The sequence below is a fragment of the Scomber japonicus genome, chromosome 11, assembly GCF_027409825.1.
Source record: "Scomber japonicus isolate fScoJap1 chromosome 11, fScoJap1.pri, whole genome shotgun sequence".
Classification (NCBI taxonomy): domain Eukaryota; kingdom Metazoa; phylum Chordata; class Actinopteri; order Scombriformes; family Scombridae; genus Scomber; species Scomber japonicus.
Window position 1 is genome coordinate 4,293,396 of NC_070588.1, and position 26,205 is coordinate 4,319,600.

A 26,205-nucleotide genomic window follows, 5' to 3' on the forward strand; every position below is an offset into this window, starting at 1 on the left:
AAGGACTCATGATTTGAAAGAACTCTACGTTGTAAAGTGTTAAATACAGCTGGATGTGGGCAAAGGTCTGACTGTAGAAACGCCTTTTACTTCTGTACATAATGACATCAAAGACTTATTTGTAATAAAATGTAAAACCTACACTTGTTGGTTTGATTGTTTGTCCTTTAACCCCCGTCTGTTTTGACTGTTCCTTCTTTCCTCCTTTCCTCCCTTCCTCCCTCCCTCTTTTTTTCCTTCCCTCCTTCCTTTCTTCCTTTCCTTCCTCTCTTCCTTCTTTCCTCTGTCCTTCTTTCCTTCCTTCTGCCCTTCCTATTTTCCTTTCTCCCTCCCTCCCTCCTTCCTTGTTTCCTCCCTCCCTCCTACCTTCCTTCCTTCCTTCTTTCTTCCTTCCTTCCTTCCTCCCTCCCTCCATCTTTCCTTCCCTCCTTTCTTTCCTTCCTCCCTTCCTCCTTCTTTCATCCCTCCTTCATTTCTTCCTTTCCTTCCTCCCTTCCTTCTTTCCTCCCCCTCTCCCTCCTACCTTCCTCCCTTCCTTCTTTCCTCCGTCCTTCTTTCTTCCGTCCTTCCTTCCTCCCTCCCTTCCTTCTTCCTTTCTCCCTCCTTTCTATCCTTTCTTATTCCTCCTTTCTATCTATCCTTCCTCCCTCCCTTCCTTCTTCCTCCCTTCCTTCTTTGCCTCGAGGACAACAGGTACACTACTTACTTACTTTACTTCTATTCAGCCATAAAAGCATCAATGAGATCTGACAGTAAAACAGGTTGACTGATGGAAAGTGTCACAAAATATTGAACTAGAGCTTAATCTGGGTGATCAGACCTGGCTCACTGTCTATGTTCGAGTTCACCCAAAGGTGCTGGATAAGGTGGAAGGTGCAGGTCAGTCAAGTTCTTCATGTAGTTACTGTGGGTCAGACTTGTCTCGAATTTTACTGCATTTAAAAGCAGATTCAAACCCTATTATTCTTATTATTCTGCTGCCTTCTACTGCTGTGTTTATATTTATTTATCATTATTGTATAAATGCAAAAAACACATTAACAATTTTGAAAACAAGCTACAAGTTTGTGGTCTAAGTATTTCTCTACCTAAGATGAATAACCATCCTCATACTATCATGTGTATAATGATGTCATCCAGTTTCAAAAGGGCCAATTAATAATAAATGAGATGGACCTGGAGTAATATTTAATAAAAAAAAAAAAAGTTTAGTTTATTTTGCATGAGTTAAAATGTACACAGAAACATGACAGATAATATACAGTGCAGGGAAAGGCAGAATTTAAAGCCTCCACTTAAAAAATGTTAGAAATTCACAATGTTACTGAAAATAATATGACTACCAAAGAGGGAGAAGCTAGAGCTAGAGTAGTCTTATTTTCAGTCTTACGTTGTGGTAAACATGTATAATAGACCTAACCCCCTTTGCTTCCTCACTATACTGACTGTGTAATCTCTCCTGGAGGGTTTTTCATGTTTATTAGCTGTGACAGGATGTCTTTCTGAAATCTAACAATAATCAACAAGTAGTTAAAAAGTTTACAGGAGGCTAAATTCATTTGTCATACTGAATATTCTGTCTTTTCATGCTCTCGCTGATAGTTTACAATCTGACTAACACATTCAAGAGTTACTGATTCGTTGGTTGATGACTAATTGAGGATGGCTGGGTAACTGATGAACATGCCCAAATGACTCACTGACTGTTAAAGGACACTCAGGTGAAATAGTTTTAGTTTTGTGTCATAATTAAGTCTTAATCTATATATTATGTTATATAATAGCTAACACTGGACCTGTGCCTGTGTTTATAATGAGACCTTAACCTCCTGAGACCCACGCTTTTGTTTGGTATGCATTTTTAATTTATTCTAGATATTTGGGATAAGTAGGACCTGATAAGTACAAAAACTAAGTATTGTCTTTGAACAGGAAGTAGTTTTTGAAATAAATAATGTCCTCATATGGGAGACAATAGGGAGGAAGGCTGGAAGGAAGGAAAGGAGGGAGGAGGGAGGGAGGAAAGAAGGAAGGAGGGAGGGAGGAAAGAAGGAAGGAGGGAGGGAGGAAGAATGAAGGAAAGGAGGGAGGGAGGAAGGAAAGGAGGGAGGAAGGAGGGAGGAAGAATGAAGGAAAGGAGGGAGGAAGGAAGGAAAGGAGGGAGGAAGGAAGGAAGGAGGAAGAAAAGACGGAAAGGAGGGAGGAAGGAAAGGAAGGGAAGGAAGAGTCAAAACAGACGGGGTCAATTTGACCCAGGAGGACGACAGAAAGTTTGAAACGTACTTATGAATATTTCCCTTTCTGGCGTTCTGCTAGATGCCAGTAAATCTTACATACTCGACCTTTAAATTGCTCAGTATGCTTCTCATTATTATAACTGCAGCATATTTAGCTTTTTATTTAGTATTCTCTGAATCTGTTGGCTGACATATGTGGCAAACGGCGGGACCTATCAGCATGTTGCAGGTCTTTAGCAGATGGTTGCATCTCGCCTGCAGCTGTTTTTTACTACCAGAAGTGTCAGTTTCATGTCACAGTCACTTCCTCGGGTTGGATTTTTTTTTTTTTTTTTTAGAAAGACATCCTCCAAAATGTCTGGCATCTGTTGGAACAGCGGCTGCCATCGTGTCATCTCGCCGGCAGCTGCGGTGGAAGATCTGTGGCAACAACATGCTGCTGTCACTGTGAGAGACTGCTGACTCTGCAGGTTGAGCTGGACTTCCTAAATACTCTTTAGGGCTGAATGACTCTTATAGACAATCAGACTGAAGAAATCTATTACTCTAGAAATAATAAGGCTGCAAACTACCCTTTCTAATAATGATAATACATAATTGTTTAGTCCTTGAATATAATATGGTTCCTGCTTTTCCAAACGTTTACAGGAAAAACTAATTAGTCATATTATTTGGGCTAAGACTACAGACTAGACTAGACTACAGATTAATAGAGTTGTCTACTGAGCCATTTACCAACTGCTCTGTGAGTGTGTTTCCTGAGCTCCTACACTCTCTCTTGATTTCCTCTCATGCTGCGCCTGTTTGCTATCCTGTGCTTAAATGTGTCTGTGCACTCACACTGTTTTTTAACTTTTACCAGAACTCCACATCTAAATGGTTAGATTTTTACACAAATGTCATCAGATTATTAAGACTTTCAGACAATCACATGTTGCATTAAACTGAAGAAAGCTTGTGTTTGATTGTTTGAGTTCATACAAATAGTCATGTTTTCTAGCTCTGGGTGCAAAAAAGGATCAATTGCAGGTATACAGGTAGTTTGATGGGAGAGTATCGATACTCAGCCCTACAACTCTGTGAGACTGTAGCTACATGGTGGTGCATCATGGCTTGCTCTGTGGATCTATGTAGATATAAAGGCTCATTCTAACGTAACAAAAACACAGATGTTTATATACACTAATTAAAACATACTTATGAATATTACATATCTGCCACTAGATCCTCTAAATCTTCCACGCTTGTCCTTTAAACCTGCAATAACTGATCATCTGCCCTCGAGCTGTGAACACTGACATCTTATGAAGGTATAATGTTGTATTATTATGACCGACCTGCTGCTAATCTGTTACCTATTTACACGTACAGCTGCAGATCAGCTCACAGTCATCTGGAGCTGAGTCTCTTTCTCTCTCTCTCTCTCTCTCTCTCTCTCTCTCTCTCTCTCTCTCTCTCTCTCTCTCTCTCTCTCTCTCTGCTTTAATCTCCTCTGTTTCCTGCTGGGAATATCTGGCTCTGTGTTGGCTTGTTTATTGTTTGGTGCTGGGCAGAGAGAGCACAGAGTGGGTCATAGAAGATTACTTTCAGTCAGTTAAAGGTTTGTTGGTATTTTATGGATGTGGGTTAAAAGTATACATGACCAAATCTCTTTGTGTAATTAGTGTAAATATTATTATTATCATCATATGTTTTGTATATTACAGTAATCATGCTTTATATTGTATCTTGATAGTACAAATTAAATAAAACAAGTCAATTAAAGTGTTTCTTATAAGGTTTTCATCTTTAAAACTTTTAAACATCTTATTGGCTTTTTTTTAATTTTTTTTCATTATTATTTATATTTATATTTACCAAAAGTCATTTTAATGTATCCTATAACTCAGTGAAAGCTTCTTAATTTGCTATTTCCCACTGTTAATATTTAGATCTACCAATTTAAAATGAACTGCAAATATAAATGATTCACAACGATTGAACCTTTCCATGTTTCTGACACAAAAACAAAATAATTCTTAATTTTAAAATAATGATTCTTTTTATTTATTCATATCCCCTTCTTCCTATTAGTCTCTAGTAGTAGGCTGATATTCATCCAGATGTTTCAAATTCAAATGAGTATTATTACAATAACAACACGGAAAGCTTTATTTAATTCAGTCAATTATAAAATAACTGCTGAGAATAATAATCTGGGTTATTAGTAGAGTTTCTGCATGATTAGTAATAATAACACTTCTTATAAATATAAGGAGCTCAGTCTGGTCTGCAGAGAGCAGCGAGCCGATGGTTAAAGCAGCACATCAGCAGATCAGCAGACACACTGTCATAAAGGTTTTATAGGAGTTTGTTGGGAAAGGGTCAAGGCCACCCCTTTGTATCCTCTTCTTCTCTCTCTCTCTCTCTCTCTCTCTCTCTCTCTCTCTCTCTCCTCTGAGTCCTCCTGTTATATAAAAGACAAGCGAGTTACCCACTGGGACGATTTCCCAAAAAAAAAAAAAAAAAAGTCTCTTATCTTTAGTTTCCTTGTTTTACAACGTTGCAAGAACAAAGTGTGAAATGTGGACGTATCAAGATGAGATGGTTATCAGGGAATCAGATCAGCTGAGATAACGGCCGCGATGACGTAACGCAAACCTTTAACACGCGCCGTTCATTCACACAGCAGGAGCGAAAAGATACTTAAAATTTTACTGCAGTCTAAAAATGAAGGACAGGTTAGATGAAGAAGAACAGATAAAAGTTGACAGGGCAGATAAAGACTGATAAGAGTCTCTCTGAAGAGCTACCATAAGTATTTCACTGACCCCTCCTCATACCGCAACACTCATATACACATATATTAAATTATATACTGCACACGCCTTTACGGTTTATGAGATGTGAGCAATGGTGAGAAACTCCTGCAAGAAAAACGGGATGAATCGGTTTAAAATTAATAAATAATCCACCTTTCATTCAGAGATATTGGTGTAATCGTGTCATTGTGAGGATTTGCTCGTTATTAAGGAAATCCAAGTTGCGTCGTCCAGGTTTTCCTGTCATGAAGATCATTATTGAAAATTAAAGGAAAAGGAAATTAAAATGCATTTTTCTGGAATAATAAAACATAATAATAATGCAGAACATTTTGGGAAAATTGTAAAATGTTTGGAAAAGTGAATCAAATTGACATAATGTGAATAAAAATAAGTATCAACTATCTGATATAGGCTACACATAAATGTCCTTATGCTTTTATTTTGTAAAGCACTTTGGTTTTTAAAGGAATATATGAGTAAAATAAAATATTCCTTTACTAATCCCACTATGGGGAAATTTGCAGAATTTGCAAAAATGTGCTAAATAAACTTGGGATATGAAATTTTAGTTTAGTTTAGTTTATTTTGGTCATTTAACTCAAAAACACATGTTATATATAAATAAAGTAAATAAACAAAAGTCCTTGTTCCTACTGTAGTTCTCCTTTAGAAATAGTGACAAACCAAAAGAGAAAAATAATACAAGTAAAAAATAAATGAATAAATAAAGGTGTAGGCTGAAGCATTTACTTATAACACTGACCCTTTCTTTAGATTAGTAATTCAATAGATCTCTATGTACATAAAAACACAAAATAGTAATTGGCTATATAGATAATTCACATATATAATATAATACAGTGAAAATACACACATATATACTCATATTTCCTTATATATGCATGGTTATATATATCCACAGAAGTACCAAGGTTCTTATACATGATGTAATCCATTACAACATTCTTATATATAATAAAATGCATGTATGGCAAGTATAAATAAATGAATAAATAAAGGTGTAGGCTGAAGCATTTGCTTATAACACCGACCCTAGCATCAATAGATCCCATTATACATACAACAATAAAACAGACACATTTATAATAATTGGCTATATGTAAGGAATTCACATGTTTCCTGCTTTTGATTTGTGGTTCTGTCTCATTATTACTGTGCTCCAGTGTGTGTTGTGTTTATGTGTCTATTTCTGTTTTGCTGCAAAACAAATTACCCTTTGGGGACATAAATAAACAGTTATAGTTGAAGTTGATAATGCAGTAAAAATATACATATATACTCATATTTCCTTATACATGTTATAAGATTCTACTCCTCACATTCAAGATCCTTCACAATCTGGCACCATCATATCTCTCTGACCTTATTCACATCTACACACCTTCTCCAACTCTCCGATCCTCCTCTGCCAACCAGCTCTTTGCCCCATCTGCCAATTTAACCACCACCATGGGGTCAAGAGCTTTCAGCCGATCTGCCAGACATTCTATATAACTCTCTCCTACCAGACATTCTATGGAACTCTCTCCCACCAGACATTCTATGGAACCCTCTCCTACCAGACATTCTATAGAACTCTCTCCTACCAGACATTCTATGGAACCCTCTCCTACCAGACATTCTATGGAACCCTCTCCTACCAGACATTCTATAGAACTCTCTCCCACCAGACATTCTATGGAACCCTCTCCTACCAGACATTCTATGGAACTCTCTCCTACCAGACATTCTATGGAACCCTCTCCTACCAGACATTCTATAGAACTCTCTCCCACCAGACATTCTATGGAACCCTCTCCTACCAGACATTCTATGGAACTCTCTCCTACCAGACATCCTATGGAACTCTCTCCTACCAGACATTCTATGGAACTCTCTCCCACCAGACATTCTATGGAACTCTCTCCTACCAGACATTCTATGGAACCCTCTCCTACCAGACATTCTATGGAACCCTCTCCTACCAGACATTCTATAGAACTCTCTCCCACCAGACATTCTATGGAACCCTCTCCTACCAGACATTCTATGGAACTCTCTCCTACCAGACATTCTATGGAACCCTCTCCTACCAGACATTCTATAGAACTCTCTCCCACCAGACATTCTATGGAACCCTCTCCTACCAGACATTCTATGGAACTCTCTCCTACCAGACATCCTATGGAACTCTCTCCTACCAGACATTCTATGGAACTCTCTCCTACCAGACATCCTATGGAACTCTCTCCTACCAGACATTCTATAGAACTCTCTCCTACCAGACATTCTATGGAACCCTCTCCTACCAGACATTCTATGGAACTCTCTCCTACCAGACATTCTATGGAACTCTCTCCTACCAGACATCCTATGGAACTCTCTCCTACCAGACATTCTATGGAACTCTCTCCTACCAGACATTCTATGGAACCCTCTCCTACCAGACATTCTATGGAACTCTCTCCTACCAGACATTCTATGGAACTCTCTCCTACCAGACATTCTATGGAACTCTCTCCTACTAGACATTCTATAGAACTCTCTCCTACCAGACATTCGCACTTCTGTGTGTGCGAATGTACTGCTGTTGTGTTATATGAGCCTTGTAAGGTGACCTTGAGTGCCTTGAAAGGCGCCTTTAAATAAAATGCATTATTATTATTATTATTATTATTATTATATATCCACAGAAGTACCAAGGTTCTTATACATAACATAATCCATTACAAAGTTCTTATATATAATAAAATGCATGCCTCAGTTTTATATTTGTTAATCATCTTTTTTTTAATATCTTGAAGTGTGTTTCATATTTTCTGTTATTTTCCAAGTATATTCCACAGGTCGACTCCTTGAACTGATATCCATCTTTGTTTTTCTTTCTACTGGTAAAAACCCAAATAAAAGCAGTTATGAGAGGTGTGAGCAGACTGACTGTGAATATGGATCATAACTGCTGTGAGACTTTGTTCTGTTCTCTGTTCTCCAAACACAAAGGTTAAATCAGCAACGTGTTCCTGCAATAAGACCGTTCAGTAAAGATTACAGGAAGTGGAAAAAAACTGTGCTCAAAGTCTTGTTTCAGCAGTAGTGACTGACGCTGGACTCACTTACAGCCCCTTCCTCCTCCTCCTGCTCATAAATGTTTCTGGTTTACATGTTTGAGCTTCACTGTGAACATTTTTTTTTATCTATTATCTTATTTCTTTGTTTTTGTTGACACTCTAACCTTCATTGTAACCTTCATTGTAACCTTCATCCAACACCTTTCAAGGATACCTACTAAACTAAACTACTGGAAAAAAACAGTAAAAATGTTTTATTTCATATTTTACTGTTATGACCATGATTATTATAGAGCCTTATATATGAATGTGAACTCATGAAAGGGCGTTGCTATAAAAAACAGCTTAATGCTCCGTTACCATAACAACCAGCATAGCAAAACTCATTTCCCCTACAACAACATTAGCTATGTAATTAATGCCATCTGAGAAACAAAAAAAAGATTATTATTATATTAATTTACAGTGAATTTGCACATTATAACATATATAACATGGAAATAAATACATTCAGCTTTTAACACAAGTATAATATTTCCACAAAGCCTTCAACATGACTCACAAAGTGCCTGTAACATCCTGATAGTGTGTGATATTTTAAATAAGGACTCATGGCAAATATGGATTCAATTAATAGTTCCATCTATTAAAACTACACAGGTGGAAATGGTTACTTTTGACCAATACATTCAATTTTTTTATATATAAAAGTACTTATTAAAACAGAAACAGGAAGTCAAGTCAATAAAAAATGGGAATGATAAAATAAAGCACCTGTGAGATTTGACTAAAGTACCTCTGGGGGTTTTGCAGGTACAGTCAGAAGGATTAAAGTTAAATCTCCAGTTTGTAATTCACATTTAAACTTCAAACCTTCAGAGCACACAATGGATTTATTAAAGTACGAGGCTTCATGGTTCAGTAGTTAAACTTCAGAAAAACATGAAAAATGAGGAGAAAAATACATAACTTTAAAGCTTCACCAGTCTAACAAAAAAAAAAAGCTCATTACTAAGATAAAACCCTTCACATTACTTCTACTCTGTCTCCCTCATTGGAAAATACAGAGTTTATGAATTTGTTAATATTCTTTCTTTACTACTATATGTGTTTAGTCTATAGTCACTTTATATTTCTTCAGAGGCCAAATTAAATGTGATGTCACTAATCATGCTTGCAAGTACTTTCCACTAGCAGCAGATTAATATGAACAAAAAACAATTTTAGTATCACACTCTGCACATATTTGCTTTTAATTGTATTTATTTGGTTAGTTAATTTCAAACATGTAAATAAAAAAAAGAGAGAAACATTATCAGACAAGATGAAAAGACATGACATGCACCAGTCAAAGACAAATGAAGGAATGAAAGTGCAGATAAAGCATTGGACTGAATCTGAGCAAAAATTAAGCATAAATATACTTTTGAGTGGAATGGCCCTTTAAATCCTTTTTGCATTAATCTTTTCTTCCATGCATATTTTGGAGGCTGAAAAACATCATTATTATTATTTCTTATCATTATTTTCTTCAATAAATGAGTTTTTTGGGGTTTCTTTTTACTGCAGATTTAAAAACCTATTTCGTACCATTGTGTGTCTTCTTAGAGGCTGAAAATATATTTATCTTTAGTTTCCTGTTGTGTTCTTTGATGAGTTTTACTGCTCTCTTCACAATCAACTTAACAACAACGTAGACTTCTTCATATTGTGGATTTGACTGATGTGTTGGCTTGTTGACCATCACCAGTATTTCTCTTCTTCTCTTTCTCTCTATACTCTTCTTCTTCTATCTTCTGCTCCCTGTTTTGCTTCCTGATTTAACCTTTGCTAACCCCAGTTGGAGCAAATGTTTCCTTATCAGATTTGACCCCTGACCTTTTTCACAGGACACATTTTAACTTGGGTGTAGAGAAGCACAGGTGGAACAATGAAAACAGCTCCTTTGCTTTGACTTACTGGGATAATTAATGGGGCTGAGCTGCTGTACTGGAAATGGACTACTTATACAGCTGGTTTCTAGTCTTTTGACCACTCAAAGTGTTTTTTTTATTACAAATCACATTTACTCGTTCACACACTGCTCATCAGGAGGAATCCAACATTCACACATTCATGGTAAGGGAGTCTTTTAAAAAGGTTATCATTAAAACTGTGCTTGGGAGGTCAAATGAAATGTGTGCTGAGAACAGGTTTATTCAGATTTTGCCTCCATCTATATTCCTTCCCTGCAAAGAATAGCTGAGAAGACTTATTATTATAATGAATTGACTTCAGTTCTTGACTTTTGTTAGATTTTTTTTTTATGTGAAATCCATTTGTCACATTACCTTTCTGATTGTTTGGTGTCATGATTGTCTGTTCAACAAGGCCTGTGTGCTTAAACACTGACAAGTTAGAGTTTAAACATTACAGGTAGAAGTCCAGTAGTTTCCATTCCCCCCCCCCCCCCATGTTCTTACATTAATTTGAATTTTGGATGGAAAGTTATAAACCTAAAAGATTCAGATAGATTTGAAATAATTGGATATCAGTTAAAACTTGCAACAAGAAAACTGCATATAAGTCATGCTTAACTCTGGTAACAAAGACCCAACTACTCTCCATAAGGGTCCTAAATGCCTTTTTGGGGTTTTTTTAACTTGGCCTTAAAAACATACAATTTAACACAAATGTGATCATTATTGAGCTGGCACCTATCTGTCACCGTGGCAACAATAACATTTTATATATATTATAAAGTGTCTGCTGATTGCAATTTATCACGTTGGACTGCATTCAGTTTTACAGAGTATTGCCTTCATTATGACCCTGCTGTTTTATTGCATGTGTTTAAGCCACAAAATCCAGAACTGGCTGCTTTTCAACTGACTGATGGCTGGAAAAATGTTCCTAAATGTGCTTCATTTCTTCAGATACTACATAAAAATATAAATAAATATATATATATGCAACTATATGTTAGCTTAACACATTCCTTTGCTGGTGCAGGCTGGTTGTCTTTTAACTTTATAGTTAAGCATTACCCTTTCCAAACAGGCACAAACACAAAAGTAAGTGGGACCCTGACTGAGAAGGTAAGAGCAACCAAATTTTGCAAGTGCAGAATAAAATTTATATTTAGGAAAATTTTAAATGCAAATTGTTGTAAATGTGGTGCACGTATTGGCCTCAGAGTCACAGTGGATAAGCATCAGCTGTAGAGCTTTAAAAAAAAAAAAAGAACCTGGATAAAGACATTTTGATCACACTTTAACTTTTTTTATTGTTTCCACACCTGGCATGTGCAGCATGTTGACGTAAAGTGCTTATAAAATAATATCCATTCTCCCAGTGACCTTTTCATGTTTTATTGCTTTTACAACATTGAATTAAGGTGGATGTAATTAAGATTCTTTTTTATTGTTAAAAGCCAAAAAAGAAAAAAGCCAGAGCAGGAACTGATCTAAATGAACTGAAAAAAAGGAAGTGTTGCCTTCAAGTCAATATTTAGCAAAATGCACCTTTACAGAAATGACAGCTGTGTGGTGAGGTGGAAAGGTTTAATCTTTATTACCGTTGCATGTTTGGACACTTCAGTTTTCCCTTATTATTCTTAAGAAAATAAGAAAATAAACACAAGCTGTAGCATCAACTGTAGCTGAATCAGCATGTCCTCTCACTTTACAGCTGTGTGCACTGACTGACCTCCCTGTTCTCTGATGAATATAATATAATGCTTTGGACATTTTTTTGCATATCCTTCCATGATCTATCATTTTCTACTGATCTAATTTGTACTGTTGTAAAATACTAATTCTTTTTACTTGTTTTTGTAACTTTTATCAGCTATCTTGTCAAATTTAATCATTCATTTTGAGTATCATAGCCTAATTAACTTCATTTACGTCAATCGTAAAAACTTGGTTTAACTATGTACTATAATGTGTTTCTTTTGATCTGTGCCAGAAAACTTCTTATCCACTCTTTGATCTTCATTTAATGTTTAAAAAAATTATAAAACAGAGAAGGGGATAATTTTTATAGTCACTGTGCAAATATCTTGTGCACCTTGTCTTGAGGACGGCGAGCATCTTCTAGGATGATGATGCTCCATAGCTGTCCAATAAAGTTTTAAGAGGACAATAAAATGTAGAGGCATTGCGCAATCACATTTCAGAATGATTCTCTTTTTATATGCATGTGCTTCTGAACACTGACCCCATAAAACATTACATAATGGTTAATTTTTTATTTTTCTTTCACCTGATATTCCCGCCCCAATTGGATTTGGGCATAAAGGGCAGTGAGCAGGGCAGTTCTGTCTCTATCATCCTCTTGGATATCACAGCAGGAGCAACTGGAGTTGTCAATTGGGATCTACTCCTAAGAATCACAAGCTCCAAAGGCAACTTTCTTCCAGTCTCCTGACATCAAATCCTGACAATGGCCATTTTCCAAGCAACCTCTGCAGTGCCTATGACCTGCGAGTCAACTGCCACAATCTGCTCAGGCCCAAACTGCCTTGCTCCTGAAAGTGACTTCAATGCAATCCTCAGCCTGGTGTTGAGCACAGTGCTCACCGTCATGCTGGCTTTTGTCATGTTCTCCATGGGCTGCACTGTGGACTCTGACAAGCTTTTGGGCCACATCAAGAGACCCTGGGGCATCGTCATCGGCTTCCTCTGCCAGTTTGGCATCATGCCTTTCACAGCCTTTGCCTTATCGCTCGCCTTCAATGTGCTGCCTGTGCAAGCTGTTGTCATCATCATTATGGGCTGCTGTCCTGGAGGCTCTGGCTCTAATATCATCTGCTACTGGCTGGATGGAGACATGGACCTCAGGTAGGAAACCAGCAGGGCCCACAGGCTCATTGGATAATCTAATGTTAGTTAATGATGTGATGGTTAGATGATTAAATGCTGGAAGGCTAATTGATAAACAGTGGATGGTTTTCTAGTTAATTGACTAACTGTTTAGCAGCAGAAACACACTTTTAATCTCACTTTTTATTTGTAAGACACACAGTTAAATAGTAAATAACCACATTTCTAGAGATTAGGTTGGCATTTATTTCACTATATCACAGCATAAAGTAGAAAACCAATGTCACAGCTGAGTTTTTAGTGATTACAAATGCCCAACATGAGCTAGTGATACCCATACATGGTTTCCAATGTGGGTTGTAAATTCCCAACATTGGGTACAAGTGGGAGCCATGTAAGGAATCATTTTCCAAGACCTAAGTTACTGCTTTGTATATGGACAAAAAATAGGGACAATGTGGTAAAACCCCAATCAGATACTATCCCAAACAACTCAGGCTTGTTTGACTGACACACTGTTCATGTTCTCCCCCTCTCAGCATCAGTATGACGGCCTGTTCCTCTATCCTGGCCATGGGGATGATGCCTCTCTGTCTACTCATTTACACCTCCGTCTGGGTCTCTAGCGAAACCATCCAGATCCCATATGAGAGTATTGGTAAGTAGACAAACCTTTTCTGATCCTTAATTTGACAAACCTATTTTATAATTGTGTCTTTCTTACAAGTGGTTTATTTTAGTGGCTTCCACACATCCACTTTTTCTTGTGCTGTATCCAAAAGCAATATGCAGGTGTATTATATGATGACATAAATCACAGTAGTATGCAGGTTTATTACATTATGACCGAAATCGATAGTGATGATGCAACCTTTATGTGTCCCCAGGTATCACTCTTGCTGCCCTTCTTGTCCCAATTGCTGTGGGAATGTATGTCAAGCGCAGGTGGCCCGCCATAGCTAAAAAGATCCTCAAGGTAGGAATGTTTATGTGAATCTGATAAGAGATCACTTACACTGACATTCCCTTATCAAATGACGACCCAGGCGGAGTTTCTCATAATGTGTCTTCTGTGCACAGATTGGGTCCATTGCAGGGTTTGGTCTCATTATCATTATCGCTGTGGTTGGAGGAATTCTCTACCAGTCTTCTTGGGATATTGACCCCGCCCTTTGGATTATTGGAACTATCTACCCCTTCATTGGTTTTGGCCTTGGGTTCTTCATGGCTCGCTTTACAGGCCAACCTTGGGAAAGGTAAGGTTACAACATTGCATTGACGTTGGCATGTGGTTTAAGGTTATTTTGAAGTCATGAAACTACAACTGCACCAATCAATACACTTGCTAATATATTTACCTACTCACGATGTTGGTTTGTATCGTTTCGTGCTTCGTTCAGGTGTCGAACCATTGCACTGGAGACAGGTTTCCAGAACTCCCAGTTGTGCAGCACCATCGTCCAGCTGTCTTTCAGTCCTGCTGAGCTGGAGGTCATGTTTTCATTCCCCCTCATCTACAGCATCTTCCAGCTAGTGGTGGCAGTCATGTCTGTGGGAGGTGAGCAGGCAGACAACTTTGTGATTTAATCGAAAACTAAATTATTTCATTACTAATGGACAAGAAGTTTGACCTGGAGAGAACCTGGATATGTCAGTATTTGTATAAATAGAGAGTTAAGCTATTTTGCTGACAAACAAATGCCCTTAAATACTCTTTATTATTATCTAATGTATCCCATTGGCACATTTATGTCAGGAATATCAGCTTCTTGTACTATATATAAGGTATAATTCAAGAAAGAAAATATGCCTGATCAACAAATACGGAAAAGTTAGGTCTGCATTGTGAGATCTTGATCTTTGCCTTTCTGCTCTGTCTTTATTTTTTAAATTTATTTTATTAGTTTATTTGTCAGGGACAATGCATATTAATAAACATATCTGTAAATATGCCAGAATTAGCTCAAAGGATAGTTTTCATCTGTTGTCCCTGGCCAGGTGTGAGTTGGCAGCCTAAAATCAAGATCACGAAACAGATTTAAAACATTATAAGACAGGTTAGTTACAATAAGTATAAAACACAGGGTGACATAAGCAGCAGTACTTGGTGGAATGTTTCTGGACATGTATTTGGTCTGTTCTCACTTCTTGCACTGTAGACCTTAAAGTAATATTTAGAGAATCGGATATGGTGCAATATATTGGTATGAAAATGTTGCTGTCTTGCGTTTTTTTCTTGACCTTGGTATTCTCCAACATGATCAGACTTCCTTCTTTCTTAGATCATTAAATTCAGCCCATCCTTAGGAGGGTTTGACCTTTCATTCATTAAATATCCTTATATCCCTTTATGTGTAAAGTGGGATGCTGCAATCCAAGGACAGTGCTCAAGGTTAATGATAGTAAAATATGTGATAAGAAGTTGTATAAATCACATATATGTATAAGTCAAGGATCAACCCACAACCAGAAGTGAATATATTAGATTCTGTTCCTCAGTGCAATGAAAGGGAAACCATTCCAGTCAGCACATTAAAAATGACTCAGCTGACTGAGTCACTGGTCTATAAGACGGCGGTGGAAGTAGAAACTTTAATAAAAAGCAACTTTTTGTGTAAACAACTGTTGCAATATTCCTTATACCTTTAAAACTTTTCCAGCTTGTATTTTTCCCCAAAATTGCACAGGTTGATCTGGTGGAAATATATTAGCTGAGACCAAAACAAGACCCAAAAAGACTGAATCAAAACAGGCAGAACAAGACAAGCCATACATGACAGGCAAATTGTTTATGCACTAAATCCTAGATGACTTTAATGCTGTTTTAAAGATGTATGTAGAGATAACTGATCAGTTTTTCTTATTCTCTGCTTTTTTTTCCTCACAGCTTACCAAGTTTATAAAAAGAAATGTCTTCGTGTTTCATCTGAGGAAGACAGTGAGTGTCCAGCAATTGAAGATAGCATCGATGAAACAGTAAAAGAGAAGCCCTATGGAATGGAAAACAGTGCCTTTGAATTGGATGAGAACATGAACAATGAAGAGAAGAGTAAGTACATTAGCAAGAACACCGAGCTGTGAGATTACAGCCCTGAAAACCACAGACTTTGGACTGTCAGTATGAACATCCAGGACCACAGCACTACTGGGGAAAACACTGCACTCTAGAGGCCGGAAGTGTGTACTACAGGTCCTGTTCTACTCTCAAATTACTGAAGGTTTTACAAGAAAAGGGGGTTCCCAGTGTCTTCCCTATAGTGCAAACAAAAATTGACTTCAGCAGGGACAAGTGGCAAAAAATGTAGACTTGTATTATATCAGTATATGTTTTATATAATTATTTAATACAACTTGATCTGTGTATTTAGTTTCAACAATTCAAACTACATGTTGAATACTATTTATGTATATTCAAATGCAGATTTTTTTCATGCTCAAAAGATGAATGGGAAATTGCATATAAATATGTTATAATATATGTTATAAGCTTATGTCACTGTTTCCAATTTCAAAGCAATGCTATTATAGCTATTATAAGTACTGAAAAATGAAATTATAAATGGTCAATATAACCATTGCTTTGGCCCTTAGTCAGAAGATACAAACTTCTGCCGTGTCCTCTGCTCTTGCAGTTCTTCACTCTACTGTATACCTCATATATAATAACAAATAAATATTAGGGTCCAATTTTGAGACTCGTGAAGTGCTCGGGTTTCTGAGCAGAGCTGATGTTTGGCATTTTCAAATGTGTAAGCTTGTGGATTTACATATCTGTCCAAACAGAAAAAAAGGGACATTCCTGTATATATATATATTTATGAAACATATTCACACTTTAACTAATTTATTAGCCCACTGTACTGTGCACATGTAACAACGACAGAATGTAACGTGCAACTTGTATAATGTATTTTAATAAATTAAACATGTATTATATAACTGGTTGCAGTTCTTCTCATTTACTTTCAGACTATTGAAAGCTTGCATTTCCTTGACTTTCTGCTGTTTCCCTATTCACTTTTAGAAATATGTCTGTTTAAATTATGTATATTTTGCCCACTTTATTGTAACATGAAAATGAGTGTCAGTATACAGCTCAATAAACATATTATTTTATATATGTATTTGGTGCATAAGTGATGGATTATATGAATTTAAGAATATCCAGTCCAGACTGTCAGTATTTGGACAGTTTGTCAAGTCTCAGCCTTACGTGAACCTTACGTCCTTATGAAATTATAATGCCGTCAAATGTGAATATTTACAGATCACATTGAACTCGTACAAGGCCAGGAACATATTGCTCTCCAATCATAAAATAATCCCACTGAATTCTTTGTTAGTTCAAAGTTCAAAACTCTTGACAGCAAAAAGCTACATATAAGTGTGATCATGTGACAATAAACATGCTCAGCTGTCTGTGACACAACTCACACTTCAGAGTGCTGAGGCTCAGATAGGATTCAGTGTACCCAACCAACACCCTTCCTCCGGCCCTCGCCCCTCCTCCTGATGAGTACGCTGCAGCTGCCTTCACCAACTGAGGATCATGCTGGGAATTCTCACCAACTTCCACATGACCATGACTGCAAACACATAGATATATTTCCCAACTTTAATCCTTGGAAATACAAAATATAATGGACATGTATTTACCAGATCTTTACTTTTCCGACTGTGAAACATTGTGCGGATATATTTCATAGGTTTAAGGAAATAAGAACTAGCTGTCTCATTATGAAGAGAGATAACAGATCTTCACCCATAGTCCACCCGCACTGTTGTCTATCACTTAGATCTACTGTGTCAAATGAGACTCCCCCCTGTCAAAAAACATGACACCTCTCTAACACTCTTAATAGTTTGTTTCAACTGTTTGGGGAGGGGAGACAATGCACCGTTATCATTATTACTAGTTTGTCAAGTTTGGTGTAATTCAACATGTTCACTTCCATCCAACTGTTTATAGCTTTGTAAGGCCTATAACACAAATATTCTACAATATAAACAATGTGTATCTGGTGTTTGTCATGTTGAGTCCGCATTGAAACTGCCAAGCTGTGATTCATTTCCCTTATGATACGTTTCTTTTGTGTTAGAAAAATAAGTATCTAAAATGCATTTTTTAAGCACATAAGTACTAAGGGCAACTTCAAAACTGCTTGTTTTATTTAACATTGAATCTAGTTGCCATAGTGCACATTAGGCAGGAATGGTGTAAACTATAAATACATATTATGCATACTAACTGGTTATTTGGTACCCTTAAACAGGTGTATCAACAAATTAGCAGTTTCTCCCCCCTTCTAATTACTATTTACTTGGTTATAACTACAGCTATAGTAACTTTATCGTCAGTTTACTACATCAGATGAATGCTTGTTGAGTGCATTTTGCTTAAATACCAGTAAGCTTAGTGCACATTAGGCAGGAACAGGTGCCAAGTAAGTCCAAAATATAAATATATATTATGCATACTAATTAGTTATTTGGCACCCACAAAATAGCAGCCCCCTCTCGCTAATTACTATTTACCAATATACTACTTGGTTATAACTTCAGGAAAGTAGGTAAGTAGTTATTGTCAGTTTACTGTATCAGATTATTGCTATTTGAGTGCATTTTAGAACCTAAACTAATCCAAAATATAAATATCACTGTAAGCACCTTTTTTTAGTTACAATATTTTGTATTTTTCCACTCATGTAATTATATACAATAAAAAAACACACCTCAGTCAGCACACGTTATTCTCACTATTTACCAATTTAGGAAGTGTCAGATTTACGAGGTGGCTTTGAACGCAGCACCAGTCTGCATAACGTTTCATAGAGAGAGACACTCGCACGAAGAGGAGACGAGGGGGGACATCGTAAGTACCAAATTACACTATAAATCAAATATTTTGTATTAGTTATAAAAGCTCACAAACACTTCGACACTCTCACATTAGCTATTTATCTCTTTTTATGCGGAAAATAACGTTACAAAATGGCAAAGTATCTCTGGGCAAAGTTGCTCCCTCCCTCGTTTCCTCTTTTTTTCATCGTGGACAGTTATACTTGTGCAACTTGTTGGCACAGTGTTGTGAGAGTAAAGACGCTGACATGCTTTTAAAGTTACATCTTCTTGACATCTGTGTTATTCGGTGTCATGTTATAATAACTTTAATCTACGTGGTTGATGTTTTTCACTCTGAAACTGGAGCTAGTTAACTAGTCGCATTCCTCCTGCTGCGGTTGTCAAGCAGTCCATAGCAACGGATAACCTTACTGAAGCTTAATTTAGCTTTAACTAACTAGATTGGTTAGTTAGTTAGTTAAACTCAGTATTTAGTACTACACAGAGTTGATGTAGATGCTTCTCAAAGTGATGGAGTGATGGATGCAGACCTAAAATCACCTCGTGTTCACTGTAAAAAAGTTAATTAGACGTTGGATGAAAGTCACATGCTGTCCTCACCTTTGAAAATCAAGCAGTTAACGTTTAAGTAACGTTAGATGGACTTGGTCTCATTTTTTAAGTAAAATGTATTAGCTATATAATTATTGCTGTGCTATTTCTGCCAATGTGATGGAAAAAGTCATTATAATGAGAAACTTTCTTTAAATAGTGACTTAATAACTCAAAATAATGACTTAACTCAAAGTAGTGATCTCACTATTATCTCAAAATAGTGACTTTGTATCTCAAAATGATGATTTAGTATTTCAAAATAATGAGAAACTATATCAAAATGATGACTTAGTAACTCAAAATGACTTAATAACTCAAACTAACAACTTGGTATGTCAAAGTAATTATTTAGTGACTCAAAATACTGACTTAGTATCTCAAAATTTTGAAAAATGATCTCAAAATAATGACTTAGGCTATTTTGACTTGACTTGTTAGTATCTCATTTTAAGTTACTAAGTAATTATTTTCAGTTATTAAGTCATTATTTTTGGGATGGTTTAAACGTGAATTAAGAAAAAATATTCATAAACTGCTGCTGCCTGTTTAAGTTTGGGCATATTGGACAACATATACAAGGACACGGTGGGTATATCTGTGATGGGCCAGTATCGGCTGACTAATATATCGGTCTTTTTTCCCAATCCACTTGATCCCTGCTTGCATTGTTGAGATTACCGGCTGCTTCAGTCTTCTCTAAAAAATGTTGCTGCATCATCAGTTTTTTTGTGACTCACCAAATCCACTCTGAGTTACTTAATAACATAATTACACATCTCGCTGCAGTTAATCACACCTCAAACCTTTCCTGGTCATTTTCACAGCATTCAATCTCAGGTAGAGAACACTTGGAAAAAAAGCAGGTAATAATACGTCTGCTCTGTGAGATACAACAGTACTCTGTATAATCAGTACTAGAACTGCAACTACAGGTCATTTTCATTATTAATTCATCAATAAACTGTTTATACTGTCATAAAAAAAACTTTAAGAAATGGGAATATTCACATATGACAAGCTGGATTTTCTAAGAATGAGTCAAAACTATGAATGGATTATCAAAACATTTGTTGAATAGTTGCCAACTTATCTCTTAATCGACTAATGATGGCAGCTTGAGTGCGTTCAAAGTCCACTGACACCTGAGTTTAAACACTGAGTCGACACGTCAGGAGAATAACTTCACGTCTTCGTCATCCGCTGACTTCAGATTGTCACGCTGTCATTCAGTTACAGCAGTATTGTTGTATAATCAGGTTTATTTGATTGATTGTGAGGTTTTACACAGAAATATACATTTATTAAAGATGTTGTGTTTTTGTCGACACTTTATCATTTAGTTAAAGAAGAGAAAAGGTATTAGAAATGCTTTGTATAATAGTGTCATTTTTATTTCTTGAGACAAAGGTAGTAAAGGATGGAGAACATATGTGGTGCAGGGCAGGCATACACAGTCTTTAGATAGATAGATAGATAGTATCTCATACATACACAAATAAACATAAATAAATAACAACTAATAATATACAAAAATGTAAAAGTAAAAAAAAAGTAATATATGTGGAATTAATTGGGATTTAAACTAGGAGCCTTGTGTTTACTTTGTTATTTGTAGACTTGTGAACAATTATGTTAAAGTCTTGATGTGAACTATGAAAGTCAGAAGGGCCAAATGTTTTGCCCACTTGCCGCTATTTGTGTAGCTCTCTGCTTTAGAGCGTTGTGTGCGTAAGTGGAAAAAAATCATGATTTGACAGACAAAAGTGTTTCTGTGTTATTACTACTCGGAATGCCTCGATCAGCATTTTTGGGGGCCGATCCGATCACAGGAATCATAAATCTGCCGATATCGATACCGATCACCGATCACAGAATGGATGGGAGAAGAATAATAATAATTAAAGCTGCAGGCAGCGATGAATGGGCCCTCGCCACCCCATGCATGTTGGTTTACAGATACAATAGGGCTTCGAGCTGGTCAGCGTTCGGGCCTTAATAATCCTCAATGTCCTGTATTTACAATCTAGCCTTGTGCACCACCTTCTACTGTCCCTGCTGTAAGGCTCCAGACGTCTAAACATTTCACTTACGCTGAGCTGAGTGACGGCTGTCTTTGGGATTTGTTTTGCCCGGGCTTGTTTCTCATACCTGCCGTATTCTGTTTGTGTGGCCCGTTCTCAAATGTCAGATGAGGATAGTTGTATTTAATTGTCGTTGTTGGTTACCACCTCTTGGAATTTCGGCGTCGCATGTCTTGCAAACAGCGAGTTTTACATCTTTTTTCTGAAACTGTGAAAAAATTCCAGACCAGAGAACTCATGCTGCCAGCCTCATTCATGAGAGCGGAAAAACAGTCTCATATAGTTTACGTCACGCTCAGATATATATATATATATATATGTGAAGCTGCCTGTGAAGCTGTGTGAGACACACACATATATATATATATATATATATATATATATATACAATGGGGGAAATAAGTATTGGACACGTCAACTTTTTTCTCATTATATTTATTTCCAAAGATGCCATTCATGTGACATTTCTTCCAGACACTGGTATTAACTCAAATAATCCACACATGAAAAGAAATCACAAGATTCAAGTCCATAAATAATGATTATGTGGAATTAAGTGCAATAACACAGGAAAAAAATATTGAACACTCTATCTGAGACTCGTTTAATACTTTGTGGAGAAGCCTTTGTTTGCAATGACTGCTTCCAGACGCTTCTTGTATGTATGAACTAATCGCCCACACTGCTCAGGTGTGATTTTTGCCCATTCCTCCGCACAGATTGTCTTCAAATCTGGAATATTCTTTGGTGCCCTCTGGTGAACCCTTATCTTTAGTTCTTTCCACAAATGTTCAATCGGATTTAAGTCAGGTGATTGACTGGGCCATTCTAACACATTGATTTTCTTTTTTTTAAACCACCATCGTTGTCCGGATCGTTGTCCTGTTGAAAGGTCCAGCCACGTCTCATCTTCATCATCCTGGTGGATGGCAGCAGGTTCATCTCAAGAATTTGCCGATAGATGTTTCCATTCATTGCTCCTTCAATTATATGAAGTCTGCCAGTACCATGAGATGAGAAACAACCCCATGCCATGATGTTTCCACCACCAAACTTCACTGTTGGCATAGTGTTATTTGGGTGATGTGCAGTGCCATTTCTCCTCCAAACATGGTGTGTAGTATGACAGCCAAAAAGTTCAATTTTGGTCTCATCTGACCAGACAACATTCTCCCAGTACTCCACAGGCTTATCCAGATGCTGTTTAGCAAACTTTAAACGAGCTTCAACATGCCTTTTTTTGAGGAATGGAGTCTTGCGGGCTGTGCGTCCATAGAGGCCATGGTGGTGGAGTGCATTGCCTATCGTTTTCTCTGTAACACTTGTACCTGCTGCCTCCATGTCTTTCTGGAGCGCTTTCCGGGTGGTCCTTGGCTCTTTGAGAACTCTTCTGACCATCTTTCTGACTCCCTGGTCAGAAATCTTGCAAGGAGCTCCTGTGCGCGGCCTGTTGATGATAAGGTGATGCTTCTTCCACTTGCGGATAATGGCCCCAACGGTGCTCACTGGAATACTCAGATTCTTTGAGATGAGTCTATAACCAGTTCCATTCTGATGCTGAGCAACAATCAGGCTGCGAAGGTCTTGAGAGAGCTCCTTGCTTTTACCCATCATGAGATGTGTCTTGTTTGACTACTTGGTGAAAAAACAACCTGTTTATAGGGCCATCAATTAGCACTAACCCAGCTGATGTTGGTTTGCACTTATAGGAAGTACAAAGACTAATTACTTTCAGGTTTGAGATGGTATGGTGCCTTTCCTTGCCAAACTATACAGCTTTCCCATGGTGTGTTCAATACTTTTTTCCTGTGTTATTGCACTTAATTCCACATAATCACTATTTATGGATTTGAATGTTGTGATTTCTTTTCATGTGTGGATTATTTGAGTTAATACCAGTGTCTGGAAGAAATGTCACATGAATTGCATCTTTGGAAATAAATGTAATGACAAAACAGTTAATGCGTTCAATACTTATTTCCCCCATTGTATATATATATATATATATATATATATATATATTTATATCCGATCAGCTTTTCTGATCTGCACTTTGAGAGTCCACCTATCAACCTGTTTAGAGTCTATATCGGCCGATAACGAGATGCTGCACCGTTATCTCCAGGAAAGACATCATGTCAAACATCATGTCAAACACGCTGAGCAGGTGCAGGATTGCTGAGGTGAAACAGACTGAACAGAGTTATTCTCTTCACCTCAGAGTTGTGGTTTAAAGCTGCGGTGTGTGTTTGTCAGCTGGGTTAGTTTGTTACAGCTACTCCCCCATATCAACCATCCAGGGTCTCACACAGCTTCACAGGCAGCTTCACATCTAACCTAAACCTATACACGGTGACTCCAAACTTTTTCTTTCACGTGGCTGACAGTAAGAAGAGTCATCAGACCTGAATGTGTAAAATGAAAAGCCTAACACAGCTGATATCCTGAAGACACATGTTGAGTCTCTCCTCAGCAGCTCTGGTATCTGTTTAATCATTTCTTATCATGGTAATATTTATATTGAGTGAATTCATATGTTTTTTCTTCTTTTTTTCTAAACTGTCCTTTGTCCCGTTAGTGAAGTATTACTTTTTTTATCTGTAATAACAAACACGTCGACCTCTCTCTTTTCACACAGCGAACAATCAGCTGCTGGGAGAGGAGTGTCACTACAATGTCACGACCTCGTGGTTTATTTACTCATGTGACACGTTGATAAGATGAAGTAGAGAGAAAGAGGAGAAGTTAGTGTGGAAAAGTTCTCAGTCATAGATACAACAGCGTGGAAACTTACTGAGCGCCATTAACATAAATCCTGAATGAATATTGCAAAATGTCGTCATGGTGACTCACCAGCTTTCCCAAACAAATACTTATTTTTTTCCTGGCATCTGTGTGGATGACTTTTTCTGGCTCTCCTCAAACTTTATTTATATAGAGTCTAGTGCTTTATAATTAGTTGATTAACAAGCTGATAATAAGACAAGAAAATGGAAAAATAAAAACAACAAACACATTTATAAAAAGACAAAAATTGAGACTAATGCATGCAAGATGAAATAAGAATGATAAAAAATGTATAGAAAATTTAAATAAAACAAGTAAATAAATACAATAATTTAATAAATAAGTAAAATGAGAGAAAAGAGAACGGGTTTATTAAAAGTTAGAGTAAAAAAATAGGTTAAAATAGAGAAAAGTAAAATAAGAGATAAAATTTAATAAAAGCTGGACTAAAGCCAGGTTAGAAAAAGAGATTAAGAGGCAAAAGAAACAGAAGAAAAAGACAAATAAAATAGATTAGAAAAAAAAAAGATTAAAAAAAATCAAAACAAATAGATTAAAATAGAAGAAACAGAAGAAACAGACTAATAAGGCTAAACAGGTAGCCAGCTGTGTGAATATGTTTTTATGTCTTTATGCCTGTTATCAGTGTTTTAGAGTGTGTGGAGCAGATTATTCACCTTTAATCAGATCTTAATAATCAGCTGAATGTGTTGTAAATCTATAAAAACTCATCCAGTCGGATTATTAAACACTAAGAGCACATTTAACGATGAGAGACTTTTTCTCCCCGGAGTCGTACCTCTCAGCGTGTTTCCCTCCTGACACCTGGACCTATGGCAGCAGGTCAGGTGACGCGTGTGAGTCAGAGTCCCAGCTGAGCACCGCGTGACCCGAAGAGCTCCATCTAAACACAACAAGTCTAACGCTCCCGGTCTCATTAACATGCTACACGCTAACACGCTAACACAGGTCATTGTTAACAGAAGCAGATGGAGACATGAGGAAGATATCAGGTATCATCATCAGCTCTGCTAGGATAACAGCTCACTTTTCAACCTGCTGTCAAAGACTTCATGACTCTTATTTTATCAGCATGTGGCTCATTGATAATAAGAGTTGGTAAGATGAGCAATTCAAAAATATCTATAAAAATAGTTTTAAAAGCAGCATCAGGTTTGTTCAAATTTATGTTAATTTTATGTCATTTGAAACCAAAAGTAAGACTGAATGCTCCTGAAAATGTCAAATGGTGTAACCACAAAAGAATGATATATATTAAATAGTATATCCAGTATATTTAAATGTACTTATACAAATAATTACTTCATTTTAAAACATTCAATTAACATTCAAGTATTTCTACATTTAAGTTTTAAAGCATTATGTCAATATTGAGCAGAACACATCCTTAAAACATCATAATTTATGATGAATTATGTCAAATTTGTTAAAAAAAAAAAACATAGTGTTGTGTTACAAAAGTTGATTATATGTATTACACATTTCAGTTCATTTTCCTGTATATTGTCAGATGTTTATGAAAAAATACAGGTTACACCAACTGACACTGGGTTGCATCACATCATTGACCCTTATACATCAGCAGCATGTTTATAGCAGGGGTGTCTAACATCCGGCCCACTAGATAACTTACATTTATAATTCCAGTTTTTCAGTCAAATATTGTCGCTTATTTTCACTCATCACTCACAGTCGAGGCTTCTCATCTTCTTGTGGACGTTCAACTTGAGATACATTTTTCCTCAAAGGGCTTGGACTCATTTTATCAGTATGTCTTACCACCAGGTTAAACCCTCATGCTTTATGATTGTAAGGTTATAACTATGTATTATATATTATTCAGGCTGTATGTAGCTGCTGAACTCTCCTGTTTTAGAGTCTGTGGTCCAACTGGTCAATATTGATCTTCATCTAGTATCAGCTGGATGTAGATCATGTTGGGTGTG

The 26,205-nt window shown here is 36.8% G+C and overlaps 2 protein-coding genes across 2 annotated transcripts in view; both read left to right on the plus strand.

Annotated features, from left to right (window-relative positions):
* The window catches only part of gtpbp8 (GTP binding protein 8 (putative)), a 13,415-nt gene extending 13,327 nt beyond the window's left edge, over positions 1 to 88 (plus strand). Inside the window, exon 8 of the mRNA XM_053328195.1 lies at positions 1 to 88. This exon is cut by the window's left edge and continues 161 nt beyond it. The gene's annotated coding sequence lies outside the window, so the exon portion shown is untranslated.
* Positions 89 to 12,534: 12,446 nt separating this feature from the next.
* slc10a2 (solute carrier family 10 member 2) lies at positions 12,535 to 15,995 on the plus strand. Its single transcript, XM_053328200.1, has 6 exons — positions 12,535 to 12,932; positions 13,454 to 13,572; positions 13,802 to 13,890; positions 13,995 to 14,170; positions 14,315 to 14,472; positions 15,802 to 15,995. Exons 1-6 carry the CDS (start codon positions 12,535 to 12,537, stop codon positions 15,993 to 15,995), a joined length of 1,134 nt encoding a protein of 377 aa, XP_053184175.1.
* Positions 15,996 to 26,205: the final 10,210 nt, after the last annotated feature.

Excerpts from the sequence above, each read along its gene's own strand:
- slc10a2 (XM_053328200.1), top strand. The coding sequence starts at position 12,535 with ATGGCCATTTTCCAAGCAACCTCTGCAGTGCCTATGACCTGCGAGTCA. Across the intron at positions 12,933-13,453 it reads GATGGAGACATGGACCTCAG|CATCAGTATGACGGCCTGTT; the intron begins GTAGGAAACCAG and ends TCCCCCTCTCAG. Across the intron at positions 13,573-13,801 it reads GATCCCATATGAGAGTATTG|GTATCACTCTTGCTGCCCTT; the intron begins GTAAGTAGACAA and ends ATGTGTCCCCAG.